The sequence below is a fragment of the Aulonocara stuartgranti genome, assembly GCF_965226115.1.
Source record: "Aulonocara stuartgranti genome assembly, chromosome: 12".
Classification (NCBI taxonomy): Eukaryota; Metazoa; Chordata; class Actinopteri; order Cichliformes; family Cichlidae; genus Aulonocara; species Aulonocara stuartgranti.
Window position 1 is genome coordinate 34,718,027 of NC_138948.1, and position 16,151 is coordinate 34,734,177.

Consider the following 16,151-nt stretch of genomic DNA (forward strand, 5'->3'; position numbering starts at 1 on the left):
ATGAATAAATGTTCATACACGAAAATGGCTATTAATTTACATTTCATCCGTATAAGTCAAAATACGGAGGAAATTTCTTTGAACATACAGACTGTCTGCGTTAGGATTATTTAGTATTTCGTCAAAATGACTGGTAACCTGAACAATATTTAACTGAAAGAGATGCACTGTTTGGTTCAAATAAAATAAAACTAACTTTCATCTTCTTTATCAAATCTGCATCGTACAGTATAAATAAAAATGTTTAACATTTTTAATTTGTGCCTTAATTCACTTCACAATCAGTGCATTAGCAGTTTAATGTCTCTATTATTACTCAGTTAATTATCTCAATTACTGACATAATTAGGTTTGGCCACACTACGCCAGCAGGGGGCCCCCAAGACCACATGACATGCCATATTTTAGTGGGTTCTTGTAAAAGGTAATCATACCGGAGAAAGCACAATATTTTCGATAAATATGTTAACAGACAACTTAATGAGACTAATTTGATGATTTTCACGATTGTCACTGTCCGAGCTGGGCTCACGTTTATGCACAATCAAAAAAATAAATTAATTAAAAAAAATTGGTGGGCTGCAATATTAACTGAAAAGATTTGTCCCTCTCAGGAATTAAATACTATTTATTCATCATTAACGTTTATCATTAATAGCATTAGTTAACCAGAAGTGTCAAACAAACCTTCAGTTCAGTCACTGTGTGGTGAGCTTAGGTAATGTTTAAAAACCACAGGTATTATTGTTGTTACTCTCCTGTCAGTTCCTTAGTCAGACTGTTTCATTTATTTAATATCGTCTATTAAAAAACATTTTCTTTGTGATGCAAAAAATAATATTCAGGCCTTTTTTCAATTCTTTGCTTCTGTTTTGTTCATTTGTACACTTAAAAAACAATTAAAACAGTCAACTGGTTTTAAAAATTCATTGTCTGATGGGTTATTTCTTTCCAGAACACTACTAATCCACAAACCACTAAATAATGGTTGTATTAAATGCATAATGCACAAATTATCACGTATGCACGAAATGTTAATATTGGTGATGCTGGGGTACGCACTTTCTGATGGGTTTGGCTAGGGATGGGGGCCTTAAATGAAATTCTACTCATAAAACTTTGGGCTGGCTCTGGTCACATAAATAATATTAATATTACATACATCACACTTATTAGATTTTTCATGTGTGATCTGGAGAAGAACATGCAGTTATTTGTATCTGAATTAACTGACTAATTATCAGTTCAGGGTTTATGATAATACTGCCCCAGTTATCTACACCTTTTATTTACAAAGTGAACAGGATGGGGCTTTGTACTGACCCCCGTGGAACGCTGTTTGTGATAAACCAGACTGAACGACGTCAGCGACTATTGCATGAGTTCCACCAGAAAACTGTGAAGCTAGTTACATTTTTTCATGTAAAAATCAATGACTCTTAGCCCTCTGTAAAAAAAATATTAGAGTCCACCGTGTGAACAATGCAACACTCCTGTTAGTCTAGAGAACAGATTTTGTAATTTTCTGTCTTACATGCTGCAGTGAAGGTGCTACATCATGCTCTAAAAACAAAAGTACAGTGTTCAGATAATAATTTTTCTGAGCACTAATTTATAAACCATTACCAATTGTTGTAACTTGTCATGTGAATTACTGTTCACAGTATAAGCGTGTCTTAACACCACATTAAAGCATATGCATAGTTAATGACACTAATGATGGCTATGAGATCTAGGATCCTGGTTGTGGTGCATCCTATGTAGTGACACAGCTTATTGAGAGGACTGAATGAGTTAATGTTATTTGTTCCACGTGTGCCCAGTGAGCTGCAAAACATCCTGTGTGAAGGGTGTATATGCACAAATTCCTTTGCCAAAGGTTAACATGTGTATGTGTACTTGACCAAAAAAAGTCCTGTTTTTCTGCATTAGTAAAATAGTGAGATCGTAATTTTTAAAAATGGCCTTCTTGTTCTGAATTCACACAATATCTTAAAAGAGATGGAGCCTCCTTTGACTTGAAAGCTGGATTTCATTCAGAATAAAGACCCTCTTGCTTAGATTGCTGTTTTCTTTGGGTACAGATTTAAAACACTAACCCCGGGAGATACCAGCATCTTTGTCTCTTGAACAGTTTAAGCTCTTGGTTCAGTTACAAATGGAAAACATTAATTTTGTAAGGTTTAAAAGAGGGACTCCCCCCTCATGTACCTCACAGTGGTTTGTTCCACTGCCTACAATTCCCTAAAGGATGAACAATGTGTGAGACACTATTTTCCTACTTCGTACAGGTAAATATGTTTACCATTGTAACCAGACTATGTCTTATTACAGCGCCATTATCTGACTTGTGCTTCACTGGGGCCCCATACTGTTAAAGGGCCGCTGGAGGCTGGAAGTCTGTGCACATTAATAACTTTATAACTCAATGTTCAACTGCTTTTGTTTGGTTCTTATTTTTGATATTAATTTATTTCCCACGGGTCTGTCCACCCCATTTCAAAACCTCTGGATATGGCCCTGCTTCTGAGCCTCCACATGGCTGGGCTAAATGCATTTTAGATGATTGGCCTTATAGAGCTTACAGAAAATGTCCAGTGAGCGGCAGTTCTCTGGGTGAAAATGCATCGTTGATGACAGAAGTCATAAAGGTCAGAGGAGAGTAGTCTGACTGCTTTAAGCTGACAGGAAAGCAACAGCAACTCTGTTACAACCAATGTGTGCAGAAGAGCACCTCTACACCATGACGTGCAGAACCTTGAATCAGAAGACATCAGTCAGCTAAGAACAGGAAACTGAGGCTACAGTTCACACAGGTTCATCAGAATTGGACAGTTGGTCAGATGAGTCCTGATTTCTGAGCACGTTCCTCATGTGCACTCACCGGACTCTCCCCATGTTTTAAATTATTATTGTGTTGAAGTAAATTTTAAGTTAATGTGAACATTCCTGGTGTAACAGAAAGCATTTTATCAGGAAGGTGATTTCAATACCATGATGAAATACATTTCGGAATTTTGCTATCCCACTTGGTATCAATAATCCACTCAGTAATTTTCATTGAAAATATTTCTTTGGTTGAAAGGTAGTTCCACAGTAAAATTTTCCCTGTGAGAATTAAATGAAACTCCGATGTGAGTGAATAACCTGGGTGGATTCATCACACATGATATAAAACAAGACTCGGAGCAGAGCAAAGAGTTCTTTCCAGGCATGATTTATTGAAAACACACCAAATTTATATTCTACAAACCAGTATTTTTCCGTTATGTTTAACAAGCGTAATAATTGCCTCTGGGTATTAGTAAAATTAACATACATTCTGTCACTGTGGCATCGCCTCTGCTCGCTACGAAAGCATTAACAACTGTACTCCTCTAGGAAATCAAACCAATTCTTCCAACAAGTCTATCTTTTTAAAAGTTTATAATACAATGTAATAGAGGGCAGAAAGCCACCAACAGTCTAAACTACTCAGGGGCTGGGAGTGGGTGAGGGTCGGGCTGGGTGTGGTGGTGGTGATGATGCAGGATCCATGAAGTGATGGGCGGAGTCGAGGGAAAAATGAGAAGAGGGGCTGACAGGGGGGGAGGAGAAGGTGAACATAGGGAATGGAGAGATGACAGCTGAAGGGGAGGAATAGAGTTTATATAAAACACTTATCTTTATCTACCATGGAAAAGGTTAAGGCACATGATAGGTACAAACACATCTGCTACTGAGTAGTACAGTTACTTTATTTTGACGGTCTTGATTCAGATATATCTACACAGGTAGGCCTGTTTGATTTAGTGTGTGTGTGTGTCCATGTTTATTTTGTAAATGTACATAAGGGCAGCACATCCACAAAACCTAAACCCCCTGTTTTTTTGTTTTTTTTTAAATGTGTGTAAATACAACTCCAGATCCTTTGGTTGTGGCACTGCGTAGTGCAGTTAGGAACAGACAGTCATGTGGGTCTAATGACAGCACACACGTCTGAGGACACACACACACGAAAGGGATGCTGGGTATTATCGTGTTTTCTTTTTTAACTTGTGAAAATAAAATTTATACAATAAGTTGTTTGTTTTGTAGTTCATTGATTTTTACCACAACGTACATCTTTATAAACACTGTGTAAAATATGCAAGCTTCATAGAGTCACATACGTCACAAAGAAAAGTCATACTTGAACGCAGGCACATGCCATTCGCCTTGATGACGCACGAGTGAAACAACCTCAGATTGGATTCTCTTCCACGGCCCTTTTCTTGCATCTCAGCTGCCCACCCTGTAACGCTGTAAAAATATATACTATATGGTCAAACTTGATGTTTGAATTTGTACAGAGGGATGCAACCTTCTTTTGTTGTTGTTTTGCCTCTAACCACACCTAATCATCCACCTGCACACTCTTCCTGCACACGAAGGACTTAGTTAATATCCGAATGACGTCACACACAAATAAAAAGACGACAAAATTAAAAAAACAAAACCTGGCACTTGGAAAGAATAGAATATAAACATCTGTACAGATTTTTCTTCATGCTCACGACTGAATATTTCTCTTTAAGATGTACTGGTGTCGGAGAGTCGATGGTACTTGCTTGGGGAAAGAAACGCGACTTTGATTAACACTGCCACCTCTTATCAAGCTGTGTGACCTCTGACCCCTCCAGAGAGATGAAGTCAAACACAGATGCATCGCCTTCATAAAGAAAACTGCAGATAAATTTTGTTTTTCCTGTAACATTTTTTTTTAAACACAAAATATAAATAGGTGATCGGCTGTGTAACGATAACTGACACACATTTAAGTTACGTGGTTATTTCTTGCTTACAAACATGATGAACTTCTATCAAATGAGATGTGCTTTCCAAACAATGTGATATTAATATACAACTAAGAAGTCAGTAAATGTCATTTTCTCCTTCATTTTTCTTTTTCTTTTCTTTTCTTTTGTTCCTTTTGAGCCTAATATACATTTATATAAAACCCAACAACAACAAAAAAAACAAAAGCAAATCCTTTTTGGATCCATCTTTCCAACAAAAAAGAACTTATGCCTGTCTTTTCAAAAGCACAAATCATTTATAAACAAAAACTCTTATATCCTCTTTAATACACATCATTGACATACAGCAACCAGCTGGGAAACCATGAAACTGCATCACTACGCAAACCTGGTGGTTACACACGTAATCACGGCTCTGTGAAGAAAAGTCGACACGCCGCCTGGCTCATTTGTGTCGACCACAGTTAAACAGGAAGTCTTTGTTGCTTTTGTTTCCATTTTCTCTTACTTTTGTGATGCAGTGCAAACAGAAACATCATCCCGTGTACTCACTATGTCACTTGCCTTACTCCAGACTAGAACTTGCAGACTCCTCAGACTTTATAAAAATGGACATCAATCACCAGTTTGACACATTTGATATCAAAGCAAGGCTTTGAAATAACTTTATATAACTTTTTTTTTCTTCAAAAAACACAGTGAACCCAAATGGATTTTAAGTTCATGGTGGGTCCTGCTGGGAGTACACGTTTTGCCACTATGCTACAGTTCTTCTTAGGCTCGCTTTCTTTCCTTTTCCATCCCATCAAACGAACATTCGGTGACCTTCAAACACATCTGTTCCAACCCATCACATCAAAATACCAGACTCTGATACTCTCCACAACCTACAAAATTTGATGCAGGCTAAAATAAAAGAACATTTTATTCCTCCATCAGGTTTCTCTCCAACACACATCCCATTTCTCCTTTCTTTGCTTACTTCACTTTCCCCATCACATATCCATCGTTCCGCCGGCATTGGTCTCGGTCTGTTTTTTGTCACTGGTTGTGCTCAACAAGAGTCAGAACTGTAAAACTCACATGATGTCCAGTGGGAATGTTGATATGACAAAGTAGTAGGAGTAGTCTCTTTTTCTTTTTTAAATTTTCTCTGAAAAGCATGACTGAATGCTGGCTGCTGCTGGGTAGTTGCCGTTGTGATCGTTATTTTTTTGTGAAATCCCCTTTTTCTGTACAAAGTCCAACTCCAAAGATGAGTTCCATGTGAAATGGCAGTGGTGATATGGGAGATCCTCTTCTAGCGTCACAGAGTTGCTATTTTAAGCCTGAAGCACATGGACAAGAGAGACAATCAGTTTAAAGCAACAGTAAATGATGAGCTTCAGTACAAAATGCCCCCCCCCCCTCCAAAAAAAACATTATCAGTGATAAAAATCTGAATACTTCAATTTTAAATTATTTAAAGGACATGGCTGGAAACATTTCATATTCGCACTCTTGTCTGTAGAGCCCATCAAAAGACAAAAACTAAAATGTTGTCTTTTTTTCATTTAAAATAATTCCCTGCTCAATTTTTTGGTTTAGTATTTCTGCTCTTACAAAATAGTTTCCACTCATAAGTGGAAGCTACTGAACTCCATATGCTCCAGGCACAATCCAGCTGCTAGACAGATTTTGTGCGAGTTCGTGAATTGTCGCTGTTGTCACTAGTCTGTACCAGACTTACTAGTAATTTAATGTAATTGTTAAAAATTTTAATTGAGGCCAATGCCATAAATTATTGTGTACCAAATGTTAAGCAGCCATCTGCCAGCAGATGGCACAATGCTGTAGAGAAACACGATAAATCTGTTAATCCAGGCCTCATCTCTTTGTTAACACTACTGATCGCTTTCTCCAAAAGATGGATGGGCTCTCCCTTAGAGTAGAGTTGCTACTCCTTTCACACCATATTTAACATCGGTTTAAGTGTTTTTTTCTTCTTCACTGTCTGTCTAGAGAATAACGTGTAATATTGATAATGCAGGATGCAAGGTGCTACACAGTTAAGCAGCATGATTCATTATTGTAAAATGGCTTTGTTATTAGTTTTTGACATTTTCCATTAAACGTTTCTCAAATTTAAGTTAATATTTGAGTGTTTCTTAGTTTTAGACTAGTTGGGCTGTCTAATTTTCTAAGGTTAGTCTACTAAGAAATTACTCACCAGGTGCATCCTTAATCCTGTGGCATACTTTTATATCCTAGTATTTAGTATTTAAGTATTTAGAGGACATGACATTGTCTTCTGTCACTGTCCCTGGATGGATGTGTCTTATATAACACATAGCAGTAAATAGCAAATGTGTGCATGCATCTATCTCAGCTGCTAGTGTACTGTGCAGGGACATCAGTGGGACAACAAGACAAAAAAATATCACCAGCCATTTCCTTAAAAATATCACACCAAAACAGATTTTCTCAGCGTTGAAACAGCATGTTACTATTAAAAGTTGTGAATGCCAATTTGAATCTCTTTCTTGTCAGCAATCATATGGCATTATCACAGCACTTGAAAAATTGTGTCACTCTTAAAGCGTCAATCATGTCAATCCAGATGGAGAATGGAGGCGAGAGACAGCAAAACAGATGCTTAATGTGCTGTGTGAAATCCTGCGTGCGCTAAATGAAGTGAAGACGACTCACCTGATGATTCATCCTTATCATTACCTGTAGCTGGAAATTACAACAAATACCAAAAACCATACCATTCTATCTAAGATCTAGCCTTTGAAGTATTTCCTACGACAGTACGTTGGATGGAGATGAAAGAACTGAATGGCCAGTGATGAACATGACTGAGATAAAATGCTGTCAACGAAAAAGGCAGTGAGGTCTGACATGAGGATTCTGGCAGAGGACAGGACGACAGCAGTGAGGCAGTTACTGAAGCTCACCCAGATCAGCTTAAATGGTCAATCACACTCTAAAGAAAACTGTTGCTAATGTACTGTAACTAGTAAATGCACACAAAACACACCCAAGTTGTTTCATACGATTTCTTGGATGAGGAACTGCTTCTTCTACCCAGCACATTTAATGAACTGGGTATGCCTAGAGTGTCATTTCCTGACATTTGTGTCCTCTATTTTGCTTTACAAGGAAAACAAACAACCAAGTAACATCTGCTTTAGGAGACAGGCTGGGTGGCAGCTGGTACGATCACACAAACTCTAAGCAGAAGACTTTAAGTGGTGTCTGGGACAGTTTTTTGTAAAAGTGTTATTTTGTCTGAGCCTTTCCGGTTGTTGGATTTCAGTTTTGCGTTCTGTCACGGTGACGACACCAGCAGAGCACTTTTGGCAGCACACTGACAAAAAAACAAACAAAACAAAAACTGGGTATCGGTTGTGTTACAGTGTGACACCTACAGGTCCTAACCAAGCATCCATGTTTAAGGATGCTACTAATGTACGGTACATGACTGTTTAGAGAGGCTTCTAATAAACGTTTATCTCTAATGGTGAAAAACAGCATTTAAACAAACAGTAGTAGAGATGTGTTTGATTCTCTCTCAACCACAGAAAAGTTTCTTTCTGTAACTTACACACAATATGATAATCTAAGTTACATAAGCCTATTTGAAATCACTCATACCAGAAATTTAAACACAAAACTTTCAAATCATCTACTTCAGATCTTAAAATATATGCACTCGGAATCGTGTCTCCTCTCCAAACACAATATATGGGAGTGCAAACTTGTGTGGGTTCCTGCATATTATACACACTGATTTCTGCCATCAGCTTATCAACTTGCATGAGTTCTTTATCTGAAATCGTCTCGCTTTGACCCGAGATATGTCGTGTACGACAACTGCAGACATAGTATGTGTGTGTGTGTGTGTGTGTGTATCTTTTTCTTTTTCCGTGCTGCTTTTCATTAAGGCAAAACAGAGTCCCTGGAGGATCTCTCAAGAGTGCAGAAGAATGATTCCCCTTCATCATTTGCTGCCAATTTCAGCAAAGACTGTCAGGGGGAAGCAATGAGTGAGGATAGGTCTACATTTGAATGAGACGGGTGGTGCTGAATTGTGAACAGAGGACCAGCACCACCCTTCTTTTTATGTGATACAGAGAGTAGAAGTTTTTTGGGGGAGGTTTAAATATTAACCATTTGTTTTCTTGCACTTTCAAATTCTACGCAAAACAAATCCTCAAAAGTTGTTTACAATGTAATTTCTATGCAAAGAAAGAGGTGATTTCCCCACCTGACTGATCTGGGTGCAGGGTGACAGCAAGTCTACATGACAAAGTGTGAGGGTGAGAGGAAAACAGGCAGAAATGAGGAGCAGGCGGAGGATGAAAAGGATGCAACATGAAAGGTGCGAGGAGTTTCTCCTGTTTGCGATTTCAATTTTTCAGACCTACCATGCATGCATTTAGACCCAGGAGTCAACAGGCTGGGGCTTAACATCACAAGCGTCCACCAGACTGACTGCAGGCCTGTTACTCCTGATATAGTGTTTCCTATTTGTGTCATTCTGTAGCCAAAGGAGCACGGGTTAAAAAACAAAACACAGTCAAACATAAAAAGAGGTCAATACATTTCACATGTACACTCCTGCTTAAATACACATGCATCCAAGATCAGAGAAGCCGGTGTTAGTTCCCTGCCTTAAGGAAAGCTTGGAAAGAACTCGGGTTGATTACAAAACAGCGAACCAGAACATGCAAAAGAAAGAGGGAAGAGAGCGCGTTTTGGTAGCCAAGTTGCATTCAAAGCGGGCTGAACACCTCTGGGAAGTACAGGCAGCAGACTTAAAAGACAGCTTTGGAGCGATGCTAGCAGGCCTGTACACTCTGAAGACAAACAACTGTTTGCTGTGATTACCGCTGCCTTCTGAGCTGAATAAAGTGTTTGTGCTTTTAAGATGTGACACTATATCTTTAGCTCTAGTTAGCCTAAATATAGTTGTCACTGAAATATACTTCAGAAGCTGCTACACTTATTGTTGTTATTCTGCCTTCTGAATGAATGAGAAGTTTGGCTTTACTTTGTTCACTCAGCTGAAAAGCCTGAAACCCAAACTGTGATCGGTCCTATTATTTGCCCACGGTATGTCCACCACTACTAGCAATAATGGTGTCGTTAGTCAGGACTTGACACCTATATTCTTAAAACTTTGGTTTTAACTCATTTAAATAATGTCAGTGTAGGGAAAAATCTGTTTAAATCAGAGGTGATGGTAGAGCCTGGAGTCCAGCACAACTTTCCTGCTGGAACGCCCAAAACAAGATTATTTTTACACTAGATTGTCATTCTCTTAAGAACTCCAAAACAACTACATTTAATAAATGTTAGAGAAATTTGTTTACATTTTGTGTGTCTGTAAATATTGGCCAATATATTAAGTGACCAAATATCGATCTAAGAGCCCACAAAATAACTTAAAACTGACAGGAAACTTTCAGACAACTTGACATAGTGATTATACGTGTGTGATTATACGTGCTACACTGAACACATCCGAGAATAGGAGGTGGGATCATTTGAAAACTTCAGCCACAGAGAGCAGAGAAACATTGCTTTTCCCCATTACAGTGACGTCCTGAATATGAACATACATTTTAAGAAACATTTTAGTCCTCAGATAAGATAACACAGAATGCAAGGCCCAACTTTAAACCTATATAACAAATAAATAACAAAGAAAAGAATAATAATAAAAAAAATAAAGTTTACTCTGTAAGAAAGAACATGCGCCCATGCTCAATCCAACAAATTTGCCTTACAATAGCTTACAGGTAGTTTATGATAGCTAATGCTAACAGGCGGGTGTTTGGTACTGGCATAACAGGCAGGTCACCAAGTCTGAGGCCATGTTTGTAGTACTGCTTAAAATACCAGTACTGTAAAAATATAGTTTATGATCTCACAATGGACCTAGGTGCCCTTTAACCTCTTTTTTTATTAGCAGCCTGTTGCAAACAAACTGTAGGCGGCGTTGCTTCTGTGCTCACATCCTGAGCGATGTGTTGAGATGACCGTCAGAAGGACATCATCTCTCTGTGACATTATAGAGAGCAAAGAGTAGAAGAAGCTGTCTGAAATGAAGCCAGAAACTTTGGCTCACGGGGATTACTTACACGTACACTGCGCTCATTATCTGAATGTCTGGCTATGCTGAATGTGAACATCTACAATTTTAAACAGCAAAGAGAAAATGAGGAGCAGCTAAGTACACATGAAGAAAAGTAGCTACATTGTAATTTTATGCACCTTAAACTATGATACTGTTACCCACTTCACGCAAATATCAAGCTAATATTCTAGTTGGACTTTAGATAAAAACAACAAAACTACATATTTTAATCTGAAAGGTAAATTTAAATCACTTTAACACCAAAATATAATCACGTGCTACTTTTGGAGAAACAAATATGTGAAAATACATCAAACATCTAAGCTGAATCATTCATTTTTGAGCCTCGAGGGCTAATCCCGTCCATATTGTGTTAACGAAGATGAAAAATAAACAGCGTAAAGTACTTGAAAATCATCCTCTGAGGCCACTAGCCCGTGACTCTGCTTTGAGGCTGGATTGCCGATCAGCTTAACACGCTGTTGTGTGATGTGTGTGTATAATCAGCAGACGACCATTCGATAACACGGCGGTCTGTTCATCGCCAAGGCAAGGGTTGTCTCCACAAGGAGCACTTGTTGGCAGTTCTTTTAATCAGTCTCAGATTAATTACTTTACAGACTCCAAATGCTTACACTCAATTAACTGCTAGCTCACAGATCTGAGGCTGTCCACAGCGCTCAGCTGCGGTGGCACTATTAGCAGAGAACGACAACTTCCAGCCTCTTTAAAGAATCGATAGGATTAACAGCCTCTAATGAGGACCACCATTGAAAACAAAAAGAGAGAGAGAGACGAAGAGGACGTGATGATATTTCAATGAGGCATCATTATCTCGTTGTCTATTCCCTGTTCCCCCAGGAGATCAGAAGAGCTCTGTCCATACCTTTAATGGTTCCCGTTCTGTCAGGTCCACCGAACCGTCGCCGGTCTTGTATTTGCAGTCTTTGTCCCTCTGGTCAATGGTAGAGTAACCATCTAATGAGGTCAGAGAACAATTGTCAGATAATTCCTCTGTTTCCCTGATTATCATTGAACTGAGACAAATAGTTTAGAAATGTATTTTAAACTGTGTGAAGAGGCAGCTTTTCTGAGTGCCAGGAAAGAAGAGGAGACTACACGTGCCTCCAAATTCTCAAGCCTCTTTCACACATGAACTTTAGATAATTTAAATTCTACAGTAGTCCTTTCTCACGTGTAAGACACGCTTAAAAGAAAGCACTCCATGTGATTTAGGTGAGGGAGGTGCTGGAGCAACGTGTAGAAGACAGGACACATGACGCCCACCTGCTGGAGGTGAATGCACTGGAATATTAACAGCACGATGTGCACACGACTGCAACCCGACATCACACAGACTAGTGCTAGGGAGCTAGCTAATGCCTGATGTGACTCTGTCAGACATTTGCATTCTCACGTGCACCTCTGCTGGGAAAGTCCTAGAAAAGGTCAGAGCTGCAGTGCACGTGTGAAAGCAGTTTCTGCTCCTATAAACCTGCCAGTACTCGTGTTACTTACCCTCAGTGCGTCTCAAACAAAACACATCAAGCAAGTGAGATATTAAGCGTGTCCTTAGAACAGGCCTTTAAATGTGTTTTATGCATTCTGTAGCCTGGGGCATTTTATTTATCAAGTCTCAGAGTAGAGGATGTCACTTCTAGGGGTAATGCTGTTTTTAAAGTGTCAAGCATTTCGCTTAAACCATCTAACTAAGTTCAGTAAATGCTTGTGATGAGGTAAAAATGTGCATTTGAGTTTTAAATACCATCATTTTTTTATTTTTTTATTTATTGCTTAAAAATGTTTTGTGTAATTTATTTAGATTTTTCGGGGGGTGTCACCCTGATGTGCCGAGGGTTCTGAGTTCTACCTTCTTCAATCAGGAGAAGCACTCCTCCTGATTAAAAGTCAGCACAGAAACCATCATAAATAAGTCTCAAATTCTGCTTTGAGGTAAGAGAATATGTAGTCCTGATTTAAATATCTGCACAACTCCTCTGTCGGTTTGTGAGTTGCCTTATAAGGAACACCAGCATTCAATAACACGGACTCAAAGGCACTTTCTGTTGCTCTCTTATTTCCCAAGGGGTCCCCCACAGTGGAAAGATGAGCATATTTGATATGGCACAGATTTTATGCCGGATGCCCGTCCTGATGCAACCCTCCTATTTGTAAAAAATAATCTTATTCTCTGACCATCAGCGATCACAAATGAATACAGGAGAGAGCTACAAAATAGTCAAAGTTGCAAATTACATCTTTAAAATCTGCTCTTTAAAGGAAGCACGGTGGAGAATCTATCCTGTGATATTCTAAAAGTATATTCATTAAGTAGTAAGAGAACAACCCAAATCCTTTGGTGTTGAGCTTGTGATACAGGCCCAGCTTTGTACAAACATCTTGTCAAGAGAGGGGTCGTGCATACAGCATCAAAAAGCATCATGTCTGAAGCTCGGTCCAAAGCAATCATACAAAGTTGAGAGGATTTAGTGGGCGAATTTTCAGATTAAAAAAATATCTTTGACGTCAAATCAGAGGATTGGACTCTGGAGTGAGATCACAGGAGAACTAGCTCTTCCTTGGCTAAGGACTATCATGCAGTCTGGCTCTTACCTGGGCCCAGCTCATCCATAGGTATCATATCACCACTGCCACATTTCCTGGTGCCTGAAAAGCATTCATAGGCCATTTGTACAAAAGCAGCACACACACAAACTGAGTCACTGAGCCAATGCTGATGCTGCTTTTCAGGGCGATGGTTCTCGGCCAGTGATTGAATAATGCAAACTGAGAGTGGGCAGACATGAGTGCCGCGATTCATATGAATGTATGGATGCAAAAATAAAGAAAAAAACTGCTGCTATGCTGCTGACTCCTCTGTCAATGAGATGTTTGTTGTTGGGCCAACATACTTCACAAGTCCCCTTCCCACCCCCTTATATACACTGCTGTTACAGAAAACCTCTATCGCAGCACCTTGCAGATGCAGCCATACACGCTGGCTTAAAGTTGAGGACATTTTCTTTATCCCTGACACCATTACGCCAGTCAAAAACTCAGTCTCTATAAATCCAGCTCTTAACTTTTTAAAATTCTTTATTAATGTTTTTTTGGACCAAGGTTTTTGTTAACAGCAGCAGTATGCTTTCTGAAGTTGTAGTTACCATTTTATGTGCTTTATTTTTTAACCGCTATGGACAAAAGCATTACTGCGACATTTCACATCAAAGCGTCACCATGAGCAGGATGAAAGTAGTAGCAATGTGCAAACACTGCGCTTCAATATAGCCATGAGGCGGGGGAAAAGCATACATGTCCCCAACAAGTAACACACACTGAGTCAGATGCTTGCTCCAGTAATCATTAGCACTTGGTTTGAACCTGCTTTGAGGACTCCAGCGGTAGGGTTACTCTATGTAAATGTCCACCAATAAACATGTTGTGCTAATGCTGTGCTGTAATTTGGGTATGCAGACTTAAATAGTGACAATGTTATAAAAATCCAGTGACCCCCCCCCCCAAAAAAAAAAAAACTAAAACAAAACTAAACCATGTTATTAAGAAGTTACCTGGATAATATTTTCCTTCAGTGTAGTAAACATGGGACTCCTGCTACCAAAAATGACAGCACGTGTGTATTCATCCATGGCAAAAAATAGTCCAGTAGCTCATTTTGTATAACAAAGGACAGAATCTACACTATCCAGCTGATGTTTGTACTTATTGCTTTTTTTTCTTCTTCTTTTTTTGTTTTTAAATTGAACTGATCAACCTTAGTGTATTTTAAAATATTAAGGTCTTCGCATGAAACAGCTTAGTGTGAATATGCACATTTTTTAAAAAGGAGATGGGTTGCAAAGCGGCCTGGAGATTTGCACTAAATATAACCATGTCAAAGCATCCTAATTAGTACTACCTATTATTGGTATCAACGAAGCCGTTAGCTGTTAACCTCCTAGGACCTGGCGTCCACATATGTGAACATCCCATTTTGGGTTGTCTAGACCAAAATCCTTAATTTTGCTCTGCAAGGGCCGGATATCCACTTATGAGGACATCATACTGCCACTGTTCTATCGAAATTTAAAGCGAATGTCCTCATATGTGGATCTTATTTTTCTCAGGAACAAAAATCAGGTAAAAAAAAAATTCACATAACTCTTTGTTTTTACATGGCTCAGGTCCCAATCAGCCCAAATAGCAAAGAGAAATTAAAAAAGCATGCCGTGACAGAGTTCGGGTCTTAGAAGGTTAAGGTCTGGGACTTCTATCTGCTAATCTGCCACGACTACTAACTGAGAGTAAATTCATGGTCAGCATGACAGTGAGCTCACTTTCAGTTTTGGAGTTCTTGAAAATGGGGGAGGGGGGGGGGCACCTTTTATCATCAGTCTGATGGCTTGTTCCCACTGGACGGGTAATTCATCCCATATAATGGGGAGCAAATTAAAACATCTGCAGCTAATGAGACTGTTCCCATTGGATGGGTATAAAACATAACTTGACAACTTGAAGAGACAGAGATTTATCATTCGCTCCTCGAGGTTGACAGAACAGTGAAAAGAAAATCAGCAACTTGACAAAAGGGTGCGAGGACCTTAAATTAAAAAAACAAAACATATGGAGGTCATATGGAGTAGTTACTGCACACATGAAGCACTAAAAAAGGATGTAGCTACTGTCTTTATTTTGATCTTAGATTTTTGAGGATTACACATGTGACAAGAGACCTAACATTATTCATCTCGTTCTTCATGAGGTGAATAGGTGGACTACTTTCTAATGAGCTACACAACAATGTCACTGAAGTGGTCTTCATTTTCCCCCGACCTCGTCCTACCCCCTTTAGTCCTCGAAACAGACACAAACAGCAGCATACACTCTACCACACACGTGCTGACTGACCTTGGTTCTTCTCCATCAGCGGCAGAGTGGTGTCATCGTAGCCCGGCTTGCCGTTCTTGGTTGCTTTAGGAGTGGCCGTCACAGTGAGCTGAGAGAGGAGAGGGAGCAGGAAGCACATCGTAACGTCATAATACAGATCAAACAGTTCCCAGTATGGAAAGATTGAACTTTCTCACCTAATGTGGGGTACGAACTGAACGCATAACAATTCATAACATTTTACGAGATAAGTATCAGAAATTAATTATGTTGTCTCGATGATGTAAACATGATATTGGTAACAGCTTGATTCAAATTTTAGTCGGTGGAGATTTATTGGAAATTATTTTACAATGTCAGGA

At 39.1% G+C, this 16,151-nt stretch overlaps 1 protein-coding gene across 8 annotated transcripts in view; it reads right to left on the reverse strand.

Annotated features, from left to right (window-relative positions):
* Window positions 1–3,201: 3,201 nt before the first annotated feature.
* arvcfb (ARVCF delta catenin family member b) overlaps window positions 3,202–16,151 on the reverse strand; it is a 255,424-nt gene continuing 242,474 nt past the window's right edge. For 7 of the 8 annotated variants that reach the window (XM_082555957.1, XM_082555958.1, XM_082555956.1 and 4 more), the window contains 4 exons: window positions 15,811–15,898; window positions 11,792–11,883; window positions 9,191–9,303; window positions 3,202–6,106 (listed from right to left, as the gene is read on the reverse strand). In XM_082555957.1, coding sequence (XP_082412083.1) covers window positions 9,202–9,303; window positions 11,792–11,883; window positions 15,811–15,898 — 282 coding nt within the window. In that variant the 3' untranslated portion in view covers window positions 3,202–6,106; window positions 9,191–9,201. The remainder of the gene's footprint in view (window positions 6,107–9,190; window positions 9,304–11,791; window positions 11,884–15,810; window positions 15,899–16,151) is intronic. The other variant, XM_082555960.1, reaches the window with a different exon arrangement.